A 20,681-nucleotide genomic window follows, 5' to 3' on the forward strand; every position below is an offset into this window, starting at 1 on the left:
ATTGGTAGTGATATTACCACATTGGTAGATGCAAGGATGGGAGAACAGTGGAATGGCATGAGGTTAAGCGGGGTGGAAACTGAACGCTCATCTTGCATGGTGGGAAACTAGTCAGAAGTAGTGTCTCAACTGGAAGATCACAGCTCATGCAGGGGGTAAAACCTTTGACCTGTGAGAATTGAGAGCGGTTGTCCGTGCAAGTCAAAGCGAGGTGTAGTCAGGGAGCAGGACCTCCAGGCAGAAGCCTTGCGGAGCTTCCTGACTTTAAGTTGTACGCGGTAATCTTTCAAGTAAACCCGGAGCAGGCAGTGCCGCTAAGGAGACGAGTATAATTTTTAATTCCAAGTCTTCTGTGGTATCAGACACACGTTCATGATGTCAGGAGAAGCCAGTCTTTCTTGAGAACTACTGAGGGCCCTGGATGAGCAAGGCGATGGTTAGAAATGAAATGATCTAATAATTACAAAGTACTTTACACCAGTGATGCTGAACACTCGACGCGTAGTTGACGCACCTGCTCCTTCCTCAGTGGTTGCGCGGCATTACTCTGATGCCCATTAGATATAGATATAGATATGTAGATATATAGATATCTTAACAGTGAAGTTAGATGGCGTTTCTAAGGTTACCACAGCTAGTGAACAGACCAGCATGGGGTCAGAAGGGCGTCAGGCCGTTCGTGAGATGCAGACTCTGGTTAACTACCTTTGTGGCCTTGGCCGAGTCCCTTAACTTCTCAAGGTGTATTGTCTTTGCCTAACATGTAGTAGTGGACTCTGTTCTCTGCTATTTAAAAGCTACAAGGAGAGTTAAGCTTCTTGAGCACTACTTTGGCAATATCATACAGTCTTTGAGATATCGTGTTTTCCCACTCTTATTTTTTTCAAATGGCTTATTTGTTTTAGTTTTCTCTTTACCCCCAAGTGTTTTTGGAGTGTTCTTTAAGCATTTCTCTCTCGCATCAGGTACCATTAATCACCTCTTTAGGAATCCAGAAACCGAAGCTCAGGGAGGTTTAGTGAAGTCCGGTCACGAAGCACAGGCCTGGGAACCTCTTTGTGGGTGCCCAGATGCCAGAGTCGGTGCCTGCGGTTATGGGGAAACATCACAGATGGGTAGTTTGGCAGACACTCTGGTTCATAATTGGCACATGCAGCTGGGTACATATACAGGTTTTGTGCAAAAACGGGTTAGTATAAAGAAATAAGTGTCTATTTGTTTTCTGGTAACTTCAGGTAAATGATGGGGAGAACTTACCTTAACCCTTTTTCTTTGTGCTTGTACCGGTTCTTGGGAAAAGGTTGGGGGAGTCGAAATGGTTTTTTTCCTCTCTGAAATGTTGCTGTTTGCATTTATGACAATGCGTCTGTGTCATACAAAACTTTTTCTTTTTGAAAGGCTACGTCTATTCCAAATTTCTCCTACATGGGAGCTCGCCTGTGCAATTACCTGTCCCATCATCTGACAATTAGCTCACAGAGTGGCACCTTCCGCCAATTGCTGCTTCGAAGGTCAGTGTGAATATATGACATTAAAGGAAAGCTGCTTTTAAAGGAGCTAGAATTTGACTGTTCCTTTTCTCCCAAGACTGTACGGTATAGAGAGTTGCGGGGAGGAAGAGAACAGACCCTGTGTACTTGTACAGTGTTAAAAGTTCATAGTTGTCTGTCTGTATCAGTCTTTCTCTGCAGTGGTCTCCACCTTCGGTTTTGTGCTTAAAAAAGCCTTTCCTTTCCCAAGTTCATAAAAAAAGATCACATATGTATTTCTTTGTACTTCTATACTTTGGGTTTGAGCCAGGATCTGATTTATTTATTGCCGTGTGTGGCCAGTTTTTCCCACACCACTTTTTTGAATGACCCATTTCCCTACTGATTTGAACTGCTTGCTGCCTTCATCACACTGTGTCCTTCTATTTGGGTTCTGATGCTGGACTTGCATTATTTTCCACTCATCACTTGTTTTATTACCATACTGTTTAAAAGTATATTAGCTGTTTTCTTTTTTAAAGATTTTACTTATTTTCAGAGAGAGGGAAAGGGAGAGAAAGAAACATGTGTGGTTGCTTCTCATATGCCCCTACTGGGGACCTGGCCCGCAACCCAGGCCTGTGCCCTGCCTGGGAATTGAACCAGCAACCCTTTGGTTCGCAGGCCAGTATTCAATCCACTGAATCACACCAGCCAGGGGTAGAAAGTACATTAGTTTTTTTAAAGATACTTTTAATGGTTACAAAATACTCCACTGTGTGGTTAAGCTGCACTGGAACAGAATAAAGATTCCAGAAGTCACTTCAGACACACTTGAAAATCAAGCTTTAGATGAAGGTGGTACTTCAGACACACAGGTACAAGATAAACTGTGCTGCTGGCACAGCTGGCTGGCTACTCTTTTGGGCAGAACGCAAAGCGAGGATGGGCTCCTGCCCCTTCACACCAAAATGTATTTCATATGTATGGAAGATCTGAGTAAAAGCGAAACAGTAAATAGTAGGAGGAAAATTGGCAAACAAAAATCTTAGATTGGTAAAGCCCTTTTAAGTAAGATATGATACCCGTCTTTGCCTTAAAGCAAAGATGAAACTGTTTTACACATAGGGTGTAATATCTTGGGGGGTCATAAATTTATGTGAACTAAAGTAAAAATAGGAAAATATATAATACATGGTGATGCGCTCATTTATCTAATATGAAAAGAGAGGCCTCTTGGGAATGAGTAAGAAAAAGACCAGTATTTTAATAGAAATGTTTGGAATGGCTCAGAATAGGGCAGGTACAGTTTGGGAAAATATAAATGACAAGGTTTAAAAAGATCACTGACCTTCCCTATAAGAACCACAAATTAAAGCTTCTGGAAGGGTGTGAGACTGGGCCCTTCAGGCGGCAGATGGCAGAGAGGCCGGTGTGCCCTCTCGGGGCTGCTCACCCCGCCCTGCCCTGAGATGGGCTAAGCCCCGCCCCCCCCTCAGGGGAATTCCCACGTAATGGGCTAAACCGGAGCCCCGGCTTGGTTTCCAGAGCCTCCAGAGTGAGTCTCCGGTGTACCCCTGGTCGAGAACCCCTCTCCCGCCTCTGTTCCTCTCTGCCCACGTGTGCTTCTGCAGTGCCGACACTGTCGAAGAGGTTCACATGGAGAAATGCAAATCGTATCACCAGAGAGAAGCAGGACGCAATCTATCACCTAACTTAGAAATACACGCACACACTTGAAACAGACAGAGGTTACCTTCACAGCAGTTATCTCTGGGTTGCAGTGACTTTGTTCTTTGTTTTTCCCTGTTTTAGCCTTTCTGAAATAACCGTGCTTTCATAATTGAAACTCTATAGCTTGAAAAGGTTTAGGTTCTTTTTTTTTTTCACCTAGATGATCAATAATATACATGATTAGGAATTTGCTTTTGCACATACATTCACCTGTCTTAATGTAAAATAGTCATAGTGTTTATAAAACAAAAGGTCATTGCATCGAAGATGTTACCTGCAAAGTCATAAAAGAAAGGACAGATAAAGGAGGGCAGGCATAAGGTGCTGGGATAACTGAATTGGCGTTATTTCACTGTCCCTTTCCACTATTAAACGCAGTGTTCTATTTAGAGATATGCCACCTTTTTCCCCGATGAGGAATTACTACTACGTACAAGTAGGTAGTGAACACCTCTGTATCTGACTCGTACAGAAGGTGGACTCGTTTAATAGAACTCGTAAGCATTGGACTCGGCCACAGAGGCGCGCAGTAAGCTGTGTTAGGGTTTGTCTGTGGTTGATTCATAAACCGGCCCAAGGAAAATTCTTGGTCAAGGAGAATTTTTCTTTTTGACAAAAAATAGCAACCTAAACTGGTCCTTCATGAATGAAAGCCAGTCTCCATAAGCTCCTCCTTTGGTCTTTAAAAGAACTGTCAAGATCAATTTTATAAAACACACAACTTTCCTGCTTATCACCACCTTAATAATGAAGATAAGGAAAAAAAACGTTTAACACTAAAATAGTAAGCAGTTTAAAAGTCCATTTTAAAAATTGGCATTAGGAGTAGCTGACTCCCTTATTCACTGACACAGGCAGTGACAGGCTTGTTGTGATGAGTTTTCTTTATTTTATCCTTGCCCAAGGACACGCTTACCGATCTGAGAGAGCGGGGGAGAGCTGCCCTGACTGGGGACCGAACCCGGGACCTTTGCAGTCTGTGGGTGGACACTCCAGCCGGCTGAACCGCACTGACCAGGGATTGTTGTGATGATTTTAGAAATCTTGTAGGAACTGTGTCCACAAAGCTCCAAGAAGACAGTTTCTTTTTGTTATTATGTAAGGCAAATGGACCAGGTCGGGGGAAAATAAGTTATTTGACGCTTTCAGTCTCTTATTAGAAATAGAGACCAAATTAATTGCTTTCTGTATGTCTGTTCAGTTGGGGATTGTTCACCTTATTTCTCCTCTGATTTATATAATGGAAATTACAAGGATAATGGGCCTAATAAGATCTGTTTCAAAGTTAGTATATTCAGAAAGAGCAGACCATTTTACAGAGACTGCTTGGTTTTATAAAATCAGTGCCAGTATATATGAACCTCATGAAAACTTATGTTGTTTAAACTTATTACAGCTTGGTCTGCTAGGTTTATTTTCTACTGTTCTTACAAGTTTCTTAAAACTAGGCGTCTTAGTATGAAAAGACGATGCCCAGTCTGGCCTCTACGATGCACAGGCGCACTTTTTGTCACGGAAAGGCTGGGTGCTGGCGCCTTAACTCGTCTCTGTGCTGCCTGTGGACAACCCAACTGGCAGGCGGTCATCTTGTTGGACTATTTACGAAACAAAGCAGTGTGAGATTACAAAAGATTTATCTTTATTAGATGTCGGACTGAATATGAACTCAAAGATCAAGCTGCAAAGGGGGATGAAGCAACTCGAAAACGATTCCATGCGTTTGTGCTCTTTCTGGGAGAACTTTATCTTAACCTGGAGGTGAGGAGACCTTTTCTTTTGATGAGTACTTTTGAGAACACTGGGGTCTGGAAGGGATTTGTGTTTGCACAATACGTTTACAGCATTAAGAGTGAAATGGGAGAGGGAGAATGGGAGAGAAAGAAACTAATGCTTCAGTGCCCACTCGTGGTGGCGTCTGGATTCCAGGGGAACACTTGTTTTCCTCTTCGTGGGCAAGGTGCTGGGAAGTGGGTTTTTAAGGTCTCCACGTACTTGGGCAAAGCCACGGTGTTCGGTGCATGTTTAAGCTTTTCAAATGTGGACATTCATGCTGTCTGAATTCTTGCATCAGGAACATTAGCACATAGTACGTTGACACTCAGGTGGTGGCGGAAAAGCAGCTCGACCTACAGGACCCAAGGCTTGGAGCGGGGAGGTGGGGGGAGACTAGAGTCTCTGGTTTTTCCACCTAATTCACCCGGATTAGTTCTTGGTCCTGTTACACAGTAATCTTCCGCACAAAATGCATTTGTACAAAGTGTACAGCTAAACTTGTTTGTAAATTGGTGGTTACTTGAACGTATGCTTGTGAATAGGAAACTTAAGTGTTGGGTATTACTTTGTAGTGGATTTGTGTGATTGGTGTTTTGACTAGTCTCAGATACAGGTTTGTCTTTTTAAACTGTGCATTGAGGACTTAGTACCATCATCACCACTGTAAAGACACATGACCCACTACCAAATACATGTGTCAGTGCATCCAAAGGTCTGGGTCCAATCTAGGGCCTAATTGACTAACGCTTTTTATCACAAGGGGCTTATTTTATAAAATTTCACGTCTTAATCCTTTTCAGTTTGTTACATAAACCAGAATAAGAGCGCAGTCTAAAGTGTGCCCTGCGTGGACAGCCATTTTCAGAATGCCGCTGTGTTCCTCTTTGGAAGCACCGGTGCTCTGTTGGGGGAGGGGGAGGCAGAGGAGGGTTGTGGGCGGTGGGCAGGTCAGACATGGCTCTGCAACCTGAAACTCTTCCAGCTGGAGAGCCAAGACGTGTAAACCGTTGTCATGCAACACCAGAGTATTTTAAAAAGTTACAAAAAGCAGAGTAAAATTGTATGTTCCCAAAAAAGGTGGTAGCTTAATAAACTCGGGGTGCTTCATGAAGCAGTAACATTCAAGGAGACTTACATTATCTGGACTGTGTGTTTGGTGTGATAAATGAAAATTTTTACCTATGGTTTACTAGTCTTGTTAGAAACGTGTAAGGTGAGTAATTTTGTGAAGATGATAGTGTGTGTTCCTATGATGTCTGTATTGTTTTAACATAAGATACCAACACTTTGTCAGACCATTTATATATCTGTGTTATGTGTTGGCATACTTGCTTTTTTAATTTTCTCTTGTCCCAAAAGATCAAAGGAACAAATGGGCAGGTTACCAGAGCAGATATTCTTCAGGCTGGTCTGCGGGAGCTCCTGAATGCCCTCTTTTCTAACCCTGTGGACGATAACTTAATTTGTGCCGTGAAATTACTGAAGGTGGGTTTCACTTTTCTTTCCTTAAAGTGTCATTGTTCTACTCCTTTCATGTATAATTTGGAGAAAGTATGGTTACTTTAAGTTAAATGCTGACATTTTACTTTCTTCTCCGATTTAATATTGGAAAGTAGTATATACTTACATAATGCAAGAAGCGGATTTTAGAAGCAGAAGGTGGAAACCCTTCACTCGACCCCTTCCTCTCCCGTGCTGTCGGCGTGCCCTCCTAAGCACGGTCTTACTGTGTTGGAACTTGTCTTCACTGCCTACCAAAGATCTTAGGCCTTTGCGCGGCTTTGATCTTCTTTCTGCGGTAGCGTCCAGTATTCATTGTTTACACGCACACTGTTTGTCCATTCTGTCTTCTGGCCGTTGGGTGTTTTCAGTTTGGTTATTTCTCTGTAGCACTGCCAGTAATCGTGTCTTTTTATATGCGGTTATTTATGAAAGTTAAATTCCTGCATGTAGGTTTGGTGGACCAGAGAGTGTGTGTACCCTAATTGGATGAGTACACATGTTCCTTGACTTAGGATGATGGCGTTACATCCCACTAAGCCCACTGTAAGCTGAAAATACTGTGCGTTGAAAATGCATTTAATCCACTTGACCTACCAACCAGCAGAGCTGTAGCCAGGCCTACCCTAAATGTGCTCAGAACACTTGTGTCAGGCTGCGTTGGGCAGAATCGTGTAATGCACAGAAACACGGCAGGCTCCGTTGCTCACCCCATGATCAAGAACCTGCCCGGGAGGTGTGGCTCTCAGCCACTGCCCGGCATCCCGCGAGAGGACCGTACCACATACCGCCAGCCTGGGGAAAGACCGGAATTCAGAGTAGTTTCTACTGGATGCTTACTGGTTTTGCACCATTGCAAAGTTTAAAAAAATTGTAAAAATTGTAAGTGTAACATAAGTTGGGGGCCTTTAGTAATGCCAAATTTCTCTTCCAAACACTGAGCCGGAGGGTATGCCCAGCAGCAGCGAGGGAGTAACCCTCTTCCCATCCACACCCTTCGCAGTGGTGGGTGCAGCCAGTCCTGGGTTGGGTTCTGTCGTAGGTGATGAGTGAAGATAAAAACCTCATTTCAACTTGCATTTTCCCGATCACCAGTGAAGTGAAGCATTTCTTCATGTTTATTACACATATTTATAGTTTCTGTGTATTACTTGTGTATATCCTTAACTCATTTTTTCCTCAACTTTTTAATTGAGAGCTTCAATATTCACTGCACTCTGCATGTATCAGAAAGTGACATACTAGACTTCCGGCCAAGATGGAGGCGTAGGTAGACACACTGTGCCTCCTCGCACAACCTAAAGGAAGACAACCAACAAGTTTGAAAACAGAAAACAACCAGAACTGACAGGAAATCAAACTGCATGGAAGTCTGACAACCAAGAAATAAAAGGGGAGACGTTGATCTAGACCGGCAGGAGGGGCGGAGTCGGGCAGCAGGCCGAGAGGACTCTGGGCAAGGTGGCGGCTGGCGGCCCGGCGAGGCGGTGGCTCGCAGACCTGGCGGCCCGACATGCCCTCGCAGATAAACCGGGAGGGACGACTGGGGCGCGGGAAGGACCCACAACCCAGGGCCCCGGCGGGGAAATACAGCCTCAAACCTCTGATTGAAAACACCCGTGGGGGTTGAGGCGGCAGCAGGAGAGGCTCCTAACCTTGCAGGAGAGTTCGAAGAGACACCCATGGGGTCCTAGAACGTATACAAGCCCACCCACACGGGAATCAGCACCGGAAGGGCCCAATTTGCGCGGGGGAAGTGACTGAAATCCGGCAGAAAACAGAGCAAGCGCCGTCGTTCCCTCTCGGACCCCACCCCCCCATGCAGCGTCACAACCCAGAGAATGGGTTGCCCCGCCCTGGTGAACACCTAAGGCTCTGCCCCTCATACGTAACAGACGCATTGAGACCAAAAACATGGCCCAAATGAAAGAACAGTTCAAAGCTCCATAAAAAATATAACTAAGCGACAACAAGGTAGCCAACCTGTCAGATGCACAGTTCAAAAGATCGGTAATCGGGATGCTCCAGGAACTCACTGGGTACAGCATAAAAAAGACCCAGGCAGCAATGAAGGTCGCATTATGTGAAATAAAGAAAAATCTGCAAGGTACAAACAGTGACGGGAAGGAAACCTAGACTCAAATCAATGGTTTGGAGCAAAAGGAAGAAAGAAACATTTATCCAGAACAGGATGAAGAAACAAGAATTTTAAAAAATGAGGAGAGGCTTAGAAACTTCCAGGACATCTTGAAACGTTGCAACATCCAAATCATAGAGGTGCCAGAGGAGAAGAAGGAGAAGAGGAAAAGCAACAAATTGAAAACCTATTTGAATAAATAATGAAGGAGAAATTCCCCAATCTGGCAAAGAAAATAGGCTTTCAGGAAGCCCAGAGAGTCCCAAAGAAGTTGGACCCAAGGAGGAACACACCAAGGCACATCATAATTAAGTTACCCAGGATTAAAGATAAGGGAGAATCTTAAAAGCAGCAAAAGAAAAGGAGGCAGTTACTTACACAGGAGTTCCCATAAGACTATCAGCTGATTTCTCAAAAGAAACCTTACAGGCAAGAAGGGGCTGGAGAGAAGTATTCGAAGTCATGAAAGGCAAAGACCTACATCCAAGATTACTCTATCTAGCAAAGCTTTCATTTAGAATGGAAGGCAGATAAAGTGCTCTTTGTCTAAGGTCAAGTTAAAGGAGTTCATCATCACCCAGCCCTTATTATATGAAGTGTTAAAGGGACTTATCTAAGAAAAAGATCAAAAATATGAACAGTAAAATGACAACAAACTCACAGCTGTTAACTGAACCTAAAAAAAAAACAAAACTAAGCAAACAAGTAGAACAGGAACAGAACCACAGAAATGGAGATCACATGGAGGGTTATCAGTGGGGGTGTGGGACCGGGGGAGAGGGGGAAAAGGTACAGAGAATAAGTAGCATAGATGGTAGGTAGAAAATAGACAGGGGTAGGGTAAGAATGGTATAGGAAATGTAGAAGCCAAAGAACTTATGTGTACGACCCGTGGACATGAACTAGAGGGGGAGAATGAAGGGTGGAGGGGAATAAAGGGGGAAATTGGATAACTAATAGCATAGTCAATAAAATATATTAAAAAGTGACATACTGATTAAAATTTTATGGCCTATCTTAGTCATACAGGGTACATACCACGTAGTCATTGACGCACAAAACCTATAGTTAAAGTTCTGCTGCAGTTCCTTAATTTCTCTCAATTGAGAAAAACATAGACGATATTGAGGTAACTGAGTATTAGATGGTAGAGAACAAGCGATAGGGAATATTTAACTTGCTTAAAGAATGCTTGAAGTGCTACTAATATATTTTGAGAAAATCTGTCGTTTATTGAATTCTTCATTTTACTGAAACTGTGTTTTTTCAGTTGACAGGGTCAGTTTTGGAAGATGCCTGGAAGGACAAAGGGAAGATTGATATGGTAGAAATTATTCAGAGGATTGAGAATGTTGTCCTGGACGCGCACTGCAGCAGGTAGGAGGGGCAAGGGAGGCAGGAGGCACAAGTGCCGTCCTTGCTTTGGCCTGGGGGTGGTTTTGGTAATCAGCTGCACTTACCGGAACAATGGACGTCTTACAGATTGATCTACAGAAACGTTTTCTTCAAAGGCATAATACTTTACCTGTGGCTTCTGCTCACCGAGCCATTTCCCTTCAATAATTCAGTAAATATTTGGGTGACGTACTGTTATAAGGAACCATAGAAATGTCTGCAGGATGGCCACTGTCGTTAAGAACCATATAGTTAGTTACATGAAGCAAATTTCAAGTCTGTTTTTTAAAGAAGTAATTGTGTCATTACAGGAAATGTGCAGAAAACGAAAGCACTGACTGTCCGGGTTAGGTTGAGGGGGAGTTTCAGGAGTCCGCGATGTGCTAGAGCCCGATGAGAGCACCTGCGGTGCACGCACTCTAACCCCTTTCCAACCCTTCGTCCGCAGGGACGTAAAGCAGATGCTCCTGAAGCTCGTGGAACTCCGGTCAAGTAACTGGGGCCGAGTCCATGTGACCTCGACATACAGAGAAGCAACACCCGAGAACGACCCTAACTACTTCATGGTATGCCGGTGTTTACGTGTGAAAGTTTGCTGATTGCTTGGGTTCAGTTTCGGAAGTTTCTAGATCAGTTACAGAGAAAGTTGTTCCCAATGTGTGATGCCTGACGCCTCCTCATGGGTGTAGTAGGGTCGCGTGGCGGCCAGCAGAGCGGGTAGAGGGGATACACACGGAGTCCTCCCGGGACCCGGGCCCGGGTGGGCCGGAAAGCGCCACCCAGTGGCGGGGGAACGGGGCAGAGCTTGGGCTTGGGGGTGAGTACAGGATTCCAGGAGACGGTTTTTCCAGAGAATTCGTAACAAAGCCCTGCATCTCGAGCTTTAGTTTGCATGTTTTCATAAAGTAAATTCAGAAAGTAAAAGTGGTTGCCAGGCCGGCAGTGCCCTGGAGCTCGCGACGTGCCTGGGCAGCGGCTCGAGCGGAATCCCTCCCGCAGCCCCCGTCTTGGGGGTTCTGAAAGAAAAGAGGGGTGGGGGCCAGGTGTGAGGCCACGCGGCACGGGGCAGCAGTTCCCCGCGAGTGCGACGGGTGCGGCGCAGCGTGGGAACAAGGACTCAGGGAACGCAGTCAGTCTCGGAGCCATAGACCTTCCCAGTGGCGCGATGTGGGCCGCCGGGAAGCGGGTGGTTCTGCTCCCGCTGCGCTGCGCTGCGGTGCCAGACGCACGCGGGGCCTCGGGCCAGGCCCCCCTGGCGCCGCGCTGCCACGAGCCCGACCTCGAGATGCTCACGCACGTCTGCCGCTCTGCTTTACCCTAGAATGAGCCGACATTCTACACGCCTGACGGTGTTCCTTTCACTGCGGCTGACCCAGGTATGCCGTCTCGCTCCTTTTCCCGGTTTTGTTTTGTTTTTGGTAAGATGGTAAATTACAGAAAACCGTACCTTCCCCAGCACAAAGCAGCTTCTTGAAGAGCTCGCTTCATCCTGAAACCCAGGGTGAAGGCTCGTCTGATGTAGAGCGTTCTTTGCAGTGAGCACTCGGAACCGTGGCCAGGGGAACGCCTGGCCCAGTGCGCAGTGTCTTGTCACCCTAACAGTGAAGAAGTGGAAGCATCCCCCTAATGAGAAGAATTAGATGTGACTGTTTTTATTTTGTATTTCCTCTGACATTTTGTTTTTATACTGTGAACTTTGGGGGGATTAGAATGAAGGGGAAAGATGGCTCTAATTCACGGCATAGTCAGCAGCTTTCGTTAATGCGGGTTAATAGCTGCAGGTACTAAGAATTATGGATGTCATTAATACTTGGTGGATCGGAGTTAACAAAACCTACATCCCTGCATGCTTCCCCTTCCAGAGAGGCCATTTGTAGAAGCATTGCTTTCATTGTGATCAACGGGGCTGCAGTGTGAGCCAGCCACAGGGGAGTCTTTTCCACTTGGTACAAACCGCAGCCAGCGGATGGTCAGCATTTCCCCGAGTGTCCTCTCTGGATGGCAGACCCTGGCTGTCTCTGCCTGTAGCACAAGGGGACAGAGAGGACTGGTTACTTAGCTTTAAATTAAGAAACATTAAAAAAAAAATGAAAAAAAACACAAAAAACTGACCTGTTGACGCACAGTCAAGATTAAACCCAGCTCACTTTGCCATGTTACTGTGTGCCTTGGGTCTTTTTAAAGACACACAACCCTGTAGACAGTACTAAACCACTTCCCTTCGCACTGACCCTTCAGCCCCAAGTTCAAGCCTCCATCACTTCTCTCCCGAAGGTGACGGCCATCCCTACTTTGTGTCACTGCGATGTCTCTTCACTTCGTGTGTGTCTGTAAACTGCTGGATTGACACACACAGTATTTTAATCCCAGTACTGTCTTCATGTACCCTGCCTTTTGCAACTTACTTTTATTCCACTTATTTTTTGTTATTTATCTCTGTCGATGGCTATAGCTTCATTTCCTTTATTTTAAATGCCAAATAGCACTCAGACTGCACCACAGTTTATAGATCCCCCGTGTGGGTGGTCAGGTGGTTCACACCTGTTCCTGCAGACAGTGCTGCACGAACATCTCTAAGTCCTCGTGCACATGCAGGAGTTTCTTTAGGGCCAGGAGGTAGAATTGTCGCGTTCTAGGCTGCTGGTGTCTTCAACTTCACTAAACGAAGTCAGACTGCTTTTCAGGCAGTTACACCACTTCGTTTTCACAGCACGTGGGGTTCCGGCCTCATCTTGGCAGCACTTGTTATGGGCCTAACTTTTGTCCGTCTGATTGTGTGAAATTGTGAAATTTTATCTGCTCTCTAATGGTACTGAATTTCTTTTCCTGTTTCTGTTGAACTTTTGATTTCTTCCTTGGAGAATTGCCTGCTTGTGTTCTTTGCCCATATTTCCATTGGGTCATTTGTTTTCCTTGTTGATTTGTAATTCCTCGCATCGCCTAGAAAGTAATCCACAGTCGTCTTCCCTTTTGTCTGAGCGCAAAGGAGCTTTGAGTTCAGTGTGAACTAAGTTATGTCTTCTTTGTGCTCTGTGTGACTTGTCTCCTTACTGCCATCAAATTCCATTTGCTTCTGTAAATCTTTTATTGTTTCATATTTAGGTCTTTAACCTAGGTGATTTTTATATGTGGGATACAGTAGGAATTAAATATTTTTTCCACAGTCTTCATGTCAGTAGGTATTGAATCATCCTTCCTCTTTCAGACAAAATGTTCCTGTGTCCTATACCATGTAATGCCTCTGTAAACTGTCTTATTGCTGTCTATGTGTTTATCTTTTTCTTTGTCTGAACACCAGCACCACATTCTTAATTATTCTGACCTTGCTTGTAAATCTTACAGTCTGGTAAGACAAACGTTCCCTCTTCCCTTGTGCTTCAGAATTACTTCATTCCCTCGTGGTTCTTCGTCGTCTTTGTCGGATGCGTTTTCCTGCCGCTTGTTCTGTCCACACTTTCTCTATGACGGCTGTAGTGTTTCACTGCCTTTTTTCTTCACGAGAACTTGTGGCTTGGATTGCAGGATCATCTGTCCAGAGTGGGTTTTACATTTACTCCTGCTGGGAGCCACAGGTATAAGAGTGGCTTGAAATAAGTTTTTATTTTCTTGTCATGGGTTTTTTTTTTTTAACATAGGTAGTAAAAATTTGAGGTGTAGGCTTATTGTCATAAATTCTCCGGGGAACCAGAGTGCTTCCAGCCCCACTCCAAACCCAGACAGACATAACCAGGCTTCTTTGCCACCGAGGTCTTGTACTTTCTTTTCAACCTGGTTCATCTTCTGCTAGAGAGAGTCAGCCCTTGAATGCCCTGGCTTCGTACAGAGTGAGGTGAGCGTGGACGTGGGTCCCGTCTTCCTGTCTCAGTGGGCCCAGGACCTTTCTTTGGGTTTCAAGTCCAAGTTCACTTGTTCCCCGTGGTCAGCCAGCTTCCCGGCCACAGTAATTGCGTGTGGCTTTCGGTTCCCTTCTCGTTTCTGTTGTCGGGGGACTTGATGTTTTTTGTGACCTCATCTGTGCATTTAAAGAGACTGTCTGTCTTACCTGCTACCTCAGCTGTTTGTTGGAGGAAGGTTTCATAGTCCAGATGATCTCCAGATTGCCAAAATTGACTGTCAAAATGTTGCTAATCCTTTAAACTGGAATTAAAGTTTTTACAGTCACCAACAGCCTTGAGAAAACGTGGTCTTTACCCAGTCAAATATAATTATATTATGCTCTTGAGACCTGAGGTAGCCGCTGTCCACAGGAACCTAATTCTGAGGGAACAGTGTCAATATACACGGTCCCCTCTATCACCCAGTGGCAAGGACTCCGTACAGACATGCTCACCTTACAGGATCCTCAGTAACGGGGCCCAAGGCAGTTGGCAGGCGGAGAGCTATACTATCCCCTGTGTCGCCGAGGGAGAGCCCACGGCCGGCTGAAACATTTATTAGGCAGCTGCCTTCCAGCTGTCTCTGAGGACAGGGAAGAAGAGAAGAAACGCCCTGCGTGCGGAACCTTCGTTGGGGCGGCCTCCTGTGATTGAGGACCCCGGGTCAGTGGCTGTCACCTGCCAGCCGGATGGACGGCTCCATTTACCTCCTTGGGGAGGAGCGACAGAGCTGGAAGTCAGCTTATTTGAATGAAATCTCTCCCGTGGAAGGAACACGGGAGAATGGGGGGAACGTGTTCTTCCCCAGCCAACGGCGTGGCTAGCGTTTCGTCGGATGGAAAGACTCGGGAGAGGGTGGGGACAGCGCGCACAGAGGCCAGGAAACGTGCTCCGGTGCATCCGCAGTGGCTCTGACTTCCCGCTTGCGTCTGGGGGAAAACGCGTGTGATGAAGATCTGTGAGCACGCAGGGGGGCAAAAGCAAGCCAGTCAGAATATCAGGTTTATAAAAGCTGTTCTGAAGTGTGCAATTAAGCTTACTTGAAAGATAAACATAGATTACTGGTATTTAAAATTTGGGTCTACTTTAATGGCATAATACTAAAAATTAAGAATAACTGGACATTTCATATGAATTTTTCAACATTTAAATTTTTCCTTTTATTTGTATATTTTTTGTAGATTACCAAGAGAAATATCAAGAGTTACTTGAAAGAGAAGACTTTTTCCCAGATTATGAAGAAAACGGAACAGATTTATCAGGGGCTAGTGATGCGTAAGTTCTCTTCAGCTACTGACTTTATTTGTGAAATTTCTGTGGCCACAGCTTATATAGAGTTTAGACTAGAAAAAAGTAGGTAAAAGAATGTGCCTTTTGATTTGATGGTATTATAATGGTACATATGTAGTACTTATTTACGGAAAATTTTCTGATAATCAGGTTGGAAACCACACAGGCTGTGATTTTTAAAGTTTACATATAGTTGAGGGGAAGAACTATTAAAATGTAGTATACTCAAACATAATTAGTTTTTACAAAATACTATTATCATACCCAAGATCTTAAAGTAAGTAGCTCTAATACTGTAAGATCTTGGGCAGGGTGCTCCATCCATAAAGTAGGAAGAATGGTACCCTCCTCGAGTTCTTCTGAGAACCGGATGGAAGACAGTGCTCTGGCCCAGAGCAGCAAGCTCCAGTCTGAGCTGTCACAGGATGAATTAAGACTGAAGACAGCGGGTTACTACGTAAAAATGTTTGGCCTGCCCTGGCTTACATGGCTCAGTGGACTGAGTGCCGGCCTACAAACCAAAGGGTTGCTGGCTTGGTTCCAAATCAGGGTGCAGGCCTGGGTTGTGGGCCACGTCCCCAGCTGGAGGTGTGTGAGAGGCACCACACATTGATGCTTCTCTCCCTCTTTCTCCCTCCCGAACCCTCTAAAAAATAAATAAAATCTTTTTTTTAAAAAAAAGCTTCAAAAATAAATAAATAAAAATCTTCAGATGTTTGGACTGATCGGAAGATGTAAGTTATGGTCCTTTTCTCATATTTGTTTCTTACCTGCCGTTCTTGGTAACAAAGAAATTTTTATGTTACTCTTATCATTAGATTTAACTATATATATTTTTTAATTTAACCCTGTTTTTTTTTAAATTTTTAAAAGATTTTATTTATTTTTAGAGAGGGAAGGGAGGGAGAAAGAGAGAGAAACATCAATGTCTGGTTGCTGGGGGCCGTGGCCTGCAACCCAGGCATGTGCCCTGACTGGGAATCGAACCTGCGATGCTTTGGTTCGCAGCCCGCGCTCAATCCACTGAGCTACGCCAGCCAGGACAGATTTAACTCTTTTCTTATGGAGGGACGAAAAGCTTGTGAGGACTTGTCCCAGCTCTGTTAACAGCTCACGTGAATTTGGACAAGCTGCTCGGGCTCCCTTCGTCCTGAGCAGTGGGAGGAGTAAATGAAGTCTGTGACCTCAGTTCTTCTCACGTACCTTCTCTCACTGTGCGGGTTTTAAAACATAGTTGAACCGCTTTTATTCCATCTAGTGACATTTTCCATTATAAGTCAGTTTGCCGTCTTCTAATACCTAGTGCCGTCCTTAGAAACTAGTTTAATAGTAGAAAGTCCAGGTCTTTAAGGACCTAAGCACAAGCACAGTTAGGGCTGGCCAAACCCTGCTGGGTGTACCAGTGGAAGTTCAAGTTGTGCTTGGCACTAAGATGATCGTAGTGCCTGCCTTTGTAAGATGGCTATGGGGGTTCGGTCAGGATGTGTATATATTAAGGCCTTTGTGGGCACGAATCTATGGAAAGCCTAGTTTTCCATCATTCTAAACTACTGAATAGTGGGGGGAAACCCGAAATACAATAGATGATCTCAGAAGTAGCTTCTTGCTATGAAACTCTGATTCCCAGTGGATTGTGACTCACGTTGTCACTGCAGAAATACCACTTTCAGTGTTAAGTAGACACAAAATATTAGTGCATCATTAGAGGGGGATGATACATCTGAAATGACGTTCTAATTTTAGTGAGAGTGTTAACAGGCTAAATTTATGAAATTAATATCAGTCTTGACACCCCAAGTTTTTTATACATAAAACCTTTGATTTAACTTTTAGATTAGGTTAAGGAATTTAACATATGTCTGAAAGTATCGCAGAATCTTCAAACAGAAGGAACTCAGTCCAATGTAAAACTCAGCGCACTGTGTTGAGCATTTGTTGTCTAAGGACTGACGTTTGACGTGACTCTGAAGAGTGCTCGCACTGTTCAGCTCAGTCCAGGAAAGTTACATTGGGTACTTCTTGTCACAGCTTAGTGTCTTAAGAAATTTTCTGCACTGAAAAACATTAAACTTATGAGTCATCTTTGCTTTTTTCATAGATACTTGGATGATATTGATGATGAGATGGACCCAGAGATAGAAGAAGCTTATGAAAAGTTTTGTTTGGAATCAGAGTGTAAGCGAAAACAGTAAAGTTAAATCGCAACGTATCAGTTTTATAAACCAGTTTAGGTTAAGGTGATTTAGCAGAACACAGGACAGAAAGAATTGTGTCACTTATACCAAATTAAGGATTTTGAGTTACGTTACTAATGTATGCAACTTTAATTTTGTTTAACACTATCTGCCAAAATAAACTTTATTCCCTATAACTTAAAATGTGTATATATATAAAATAGTTTATTATGTACAGTTAATTCCACTGTTTTGGCTGCAATAAAATCGATTTTGAAATAAATAAAATGTTGAAAGTAAATTTTGCTAGCTGGTTAGAAGCTTATCCTTTAAATTCAGCTTTTCTTGAGGGAAAAAGTCTTAGTCTGGAAATACATATTACTGCAAAAATGTAGCATCTTTCTTTTCGGTTAAGTATGTAGCTTTCATTAGCTTTACATTGAGTGTCTCAGTGAACTGGGTTTCAAATATGAACCAATCATAAAACTCTCTGGCACTAAGGTCTTAGAATATTATCATTAAGTGATTTATATACCCAGATGTTATTTGATACCAAGGGCTTTTAAAATGTCATAAAAAAAGAGAACTCCCAACTAAACAACCAGGATTCTTCACTGAGGATTTATTGCAATTCTAAATTGTTCAACTTTTTCACCTAACTTCATTACTCAGAAGCCTAGGACGTTATTCTGCTTTATTTATAAGGCTTTCTCATTTTTATTTGGTAGCATGAGTTGCATTGACTTTTTTACTAGAGAATTTTGCTAGATCCTTGTCACTCAGTTTTCATCTCCTTTATAATTGATACACCTTGAGGATCACTTTTCTAATACTTTTGCTATAATGTGGTACCACCTTAGTCCTATTTTTACCTAATGTCAGAAATCTTTTTCCAACTAACTACAAGTAAAACTTATGTACAAAAGGGTTGCTTGTAAATATGCATGTAAATAGTTCTGTTAATAACCCCACTGTTTTACATTTGGTACACCTGTGTCTGCTACTCCAGTCGGCTTTCTCACTTTTCTGCTTGTTTGTTCAGTCTGGATTAAAATTAGACTTTGAAAATAAAATTGAGATGGTTTTGTTTTCTCTAACTTTTTGGAATGGTATCCTGGTTTTTTAAAGAATTTGTGTTGAACTTTTTTATATGACATTATAAAACTATGGTTTGAAATCAGAAACTATACTGGTATAGAAGACAGTCTATCCATTGTCTCTTGAATAAAAATTCAGTTCAATAACTAGTTGGAAAAATTGGCATATGTGCAACATTAAAACTTTTAGATTCTTCGTTGTAAAAAGTATGCAGGGTGGGGCAAAAGTAGGTTTACAGTTCATATGGAAAAGACTATAATAATTAATAAATCATAATACAAGAATAAACTGCTTTGTGTACTCACAACTGTAAACCCACTTTTGCCCCAACTTATATATGCGATTAGAGTTCTGGAACTCATAATAGTCAGAACTCTTTCTCCTAAATGGCTCCTGTAACACGGTGGCTGTTACCTTAATCTGCAGTTCTCAAACGAGGGCGCTCACTGCCTCTCTGGGGGCAGGGGAGGGGGCAAGCACATGCTAACTGAACACTTTAAACTTGCAGCGTTTGCTCTGTGAATAACATCAGTTGTCCTTCTGTCCACTAGCTCACTGTCATCTACCCCTGCTCCTAACAGCCTCCCACATGGCCAGCATATGTTCTAGTTCCTGGTGCTGCTTAAAAAGCCACCCCAACTTAGTCTTCGTACATAAACATTTTATTTATGCTCATGGATCCTGTGCCGCCTCCTCCACAGTGTTTGAGGCCTCGGCTGGGAAAACGAGGAACTGGGCTGTTGGGGTGGCGGGAACGCTAGCGGTGGCCAGAAGACATCACTGGACGGAGGGGGGGTGTGCATCCCAGAGGACGCAGGGAGAGCCGGCGTTCAGAGGCTGTGGGCGGCATTACCTCCACTGCAGTCTCTGGTTCCAGTCGCTAAGGCCATATCAATCGGGGCCATCGGGAAACGGGTGGCCATGTTTTAAAACTGCAACAGTGCATAATTAACGGAAAATTTGGTCCTACGCTACAATCGTTGGCCTGTAGAATTGCCACATCTTACAGAAATGAGTAAGTCTTAGGTCAGGACTATTCATTAGTACGAGTCTGCAGAGAGGATGCAAGGGAGCCAGTGAGTGCCATTCTTGGGGCAGCGAAGTGCAACCCCGGTCTGAACCTGGTGGTCCTGTCATCACCTCAGACCCTCTGTCTGTATGTTCCCAATGCCCTTCAGCCAAAGACTAGCAGGAACACACCTGACCCTGAACACGCTGGGCTTGGTGCCTGTAGCAGGGCAGAGTATGCACTGTGGGGAACCGTGGGCTGTGTCAGAAACAACAAATTACGGGATTGGGGCTTTGATGGGGTGGTTCGGGAGGGTCTAAAAAAGGGCGTCCAACCTTTTGTTGGCGTCTCCGGGCCACACATGAAATACACAATACACAAACACAAAAACTGATGAGCAAAAAGAAAGGTTTTAAGTGAATTTACGACTTTGTGTTGGGCCACATTCATAGCCATCCTGGGCTCATGTGGCCCGCTGGCCATGGGTTGGACACCCCTGCTACATGTGATCAGAAAGCAGGGGCAGTTCTATGATTGGGTGTTTTATTAAATCTTAATAGGGGGCAGACAGGTATAGATTAAGTTGTAATTGATTTGAAAAGGCACATTTAGCAAGAGAGGAGGAAACTTGGCTTGGTTATGAAAGTAAAAAGTCATCCAGGACTGAAGGACTGAAAATTGACTCAAACGGGGGGGCGGGGGGGGGAGGCCCTGCTGTTCCCCAGGCCGGGAGGACGCAGAGAAGACCCACCGCAGACCTGACGGGAAACGTTTCTTCCAAGGTCCTACGGCAACTACACACGGTCGCCATGACCCCTTCTTTCTTTGTGTGACCGCTGCTCTGTTATCAAGGACACTTTTAGACGTCTCTGCTGCCCCCTCCCACCTATTCCTGGGGACACCCAGTGGCTAGACAGCCCTCGCGCCCCACAGCACCCACCCTAGTTAGTCCCCGCCTCTCGTACTCCGGGGGCAGGGAGGGCGCCCCCCCAGAACCGGTCTCCCTTCCCCACAGCTGCCACAGCACCCTTCCGCTGGAGCCCAGACCTGCCCCCCGCCCCCCACCCCCGACTCCAGCTCCTCTGGTGGCCCCTGGCTTATAGGTCAGTCAGGGTGACTTTGTCCAGCTGCAGACTTGAGCCTATAGTCTTTGGCTGATGACTTTGGCAGATGTAAATAATTTAAGGTCATGGGTGCTACTGCCGTATTATGTCAGCCTATCAAGAC

General features: G+C 44.4%; 1 protein-coding gene across 5 annotated transcripts in view; it reads left to right on the forward strand.

The window, feature by feature from the left end:
* Nucleotides 1–18,444, forward strand: part of PAIP1 (poly(A) binding protein interacting protein 1) — a 30,524-nt gene extending 12,080 nt beyond the window's left edge. For 4 of the 5 annotated variants that reach the window (XM_045839898.1, XM_045839899.1, XM_045839895.1 and 1 more), the window contains exons 4-11: nucleotides 1,399–1,511; nucleotides 4,850–4,961; nucleotides 6,336–6,461; nucleotides 9,884–9,990; nucleotides 10,457–10,574; nucleotides 11,330–11,384; nucleotides 15,065–15,158; nucleotides 17,272–18,444. In XM_045839898.1, coding sequence (XP_045695854.1) covers nucleotides 1,399–1,511; nucleotides 4,850–4,961; nucleotides 6,336–6,461; nucleotides 9,884–9,990; nucleotides 10,457–10,574; nucleotides 11,330–11,384; nucleotides 15,065–15,158; nucleotides 17,272–17,365 — 819 coding nt within the window. In that variant the 3' untranslated portion in view covers nucleotides 17,366–18,444. The remainder of the gene's footprint in view (nucleotides 1–1,398; nucleotides 1,512–4,849; nucleotides 4,962–6,335; nucleotides 6,462–9,883; nucleotides 9,991–10,456; nucleotides 10,575–11,329; nucleotides 11,385–15,064; nucleotides 15,159–17,271) is intronic. The other variant, XM_045839896.1, reaches the window with a different exon arrangement.
* The last annotated feature ends 2,237 nt before the right edge of the window (nucleotides 18,445–20,681 follow it).

The sequence above is a fragment of the Phyllostomus hastatus genome, unplaced genomic scaffold (assembly GCF_019186645.2).
Source record: "Phyllostomus hastatus isolate PE091 unplaced genomic scaffold, TTU_PhHast_1.1 phas_contig_329, whole genome shotgun sequence".
Classification (NCBI taxonomy): domain Eukaryota; kingdom Metazoa; phylum Chordata; class Mammalia; order Chiroptera; family Phyllostomidae; genus Phyllostomus; species Phyllostomus hastatus.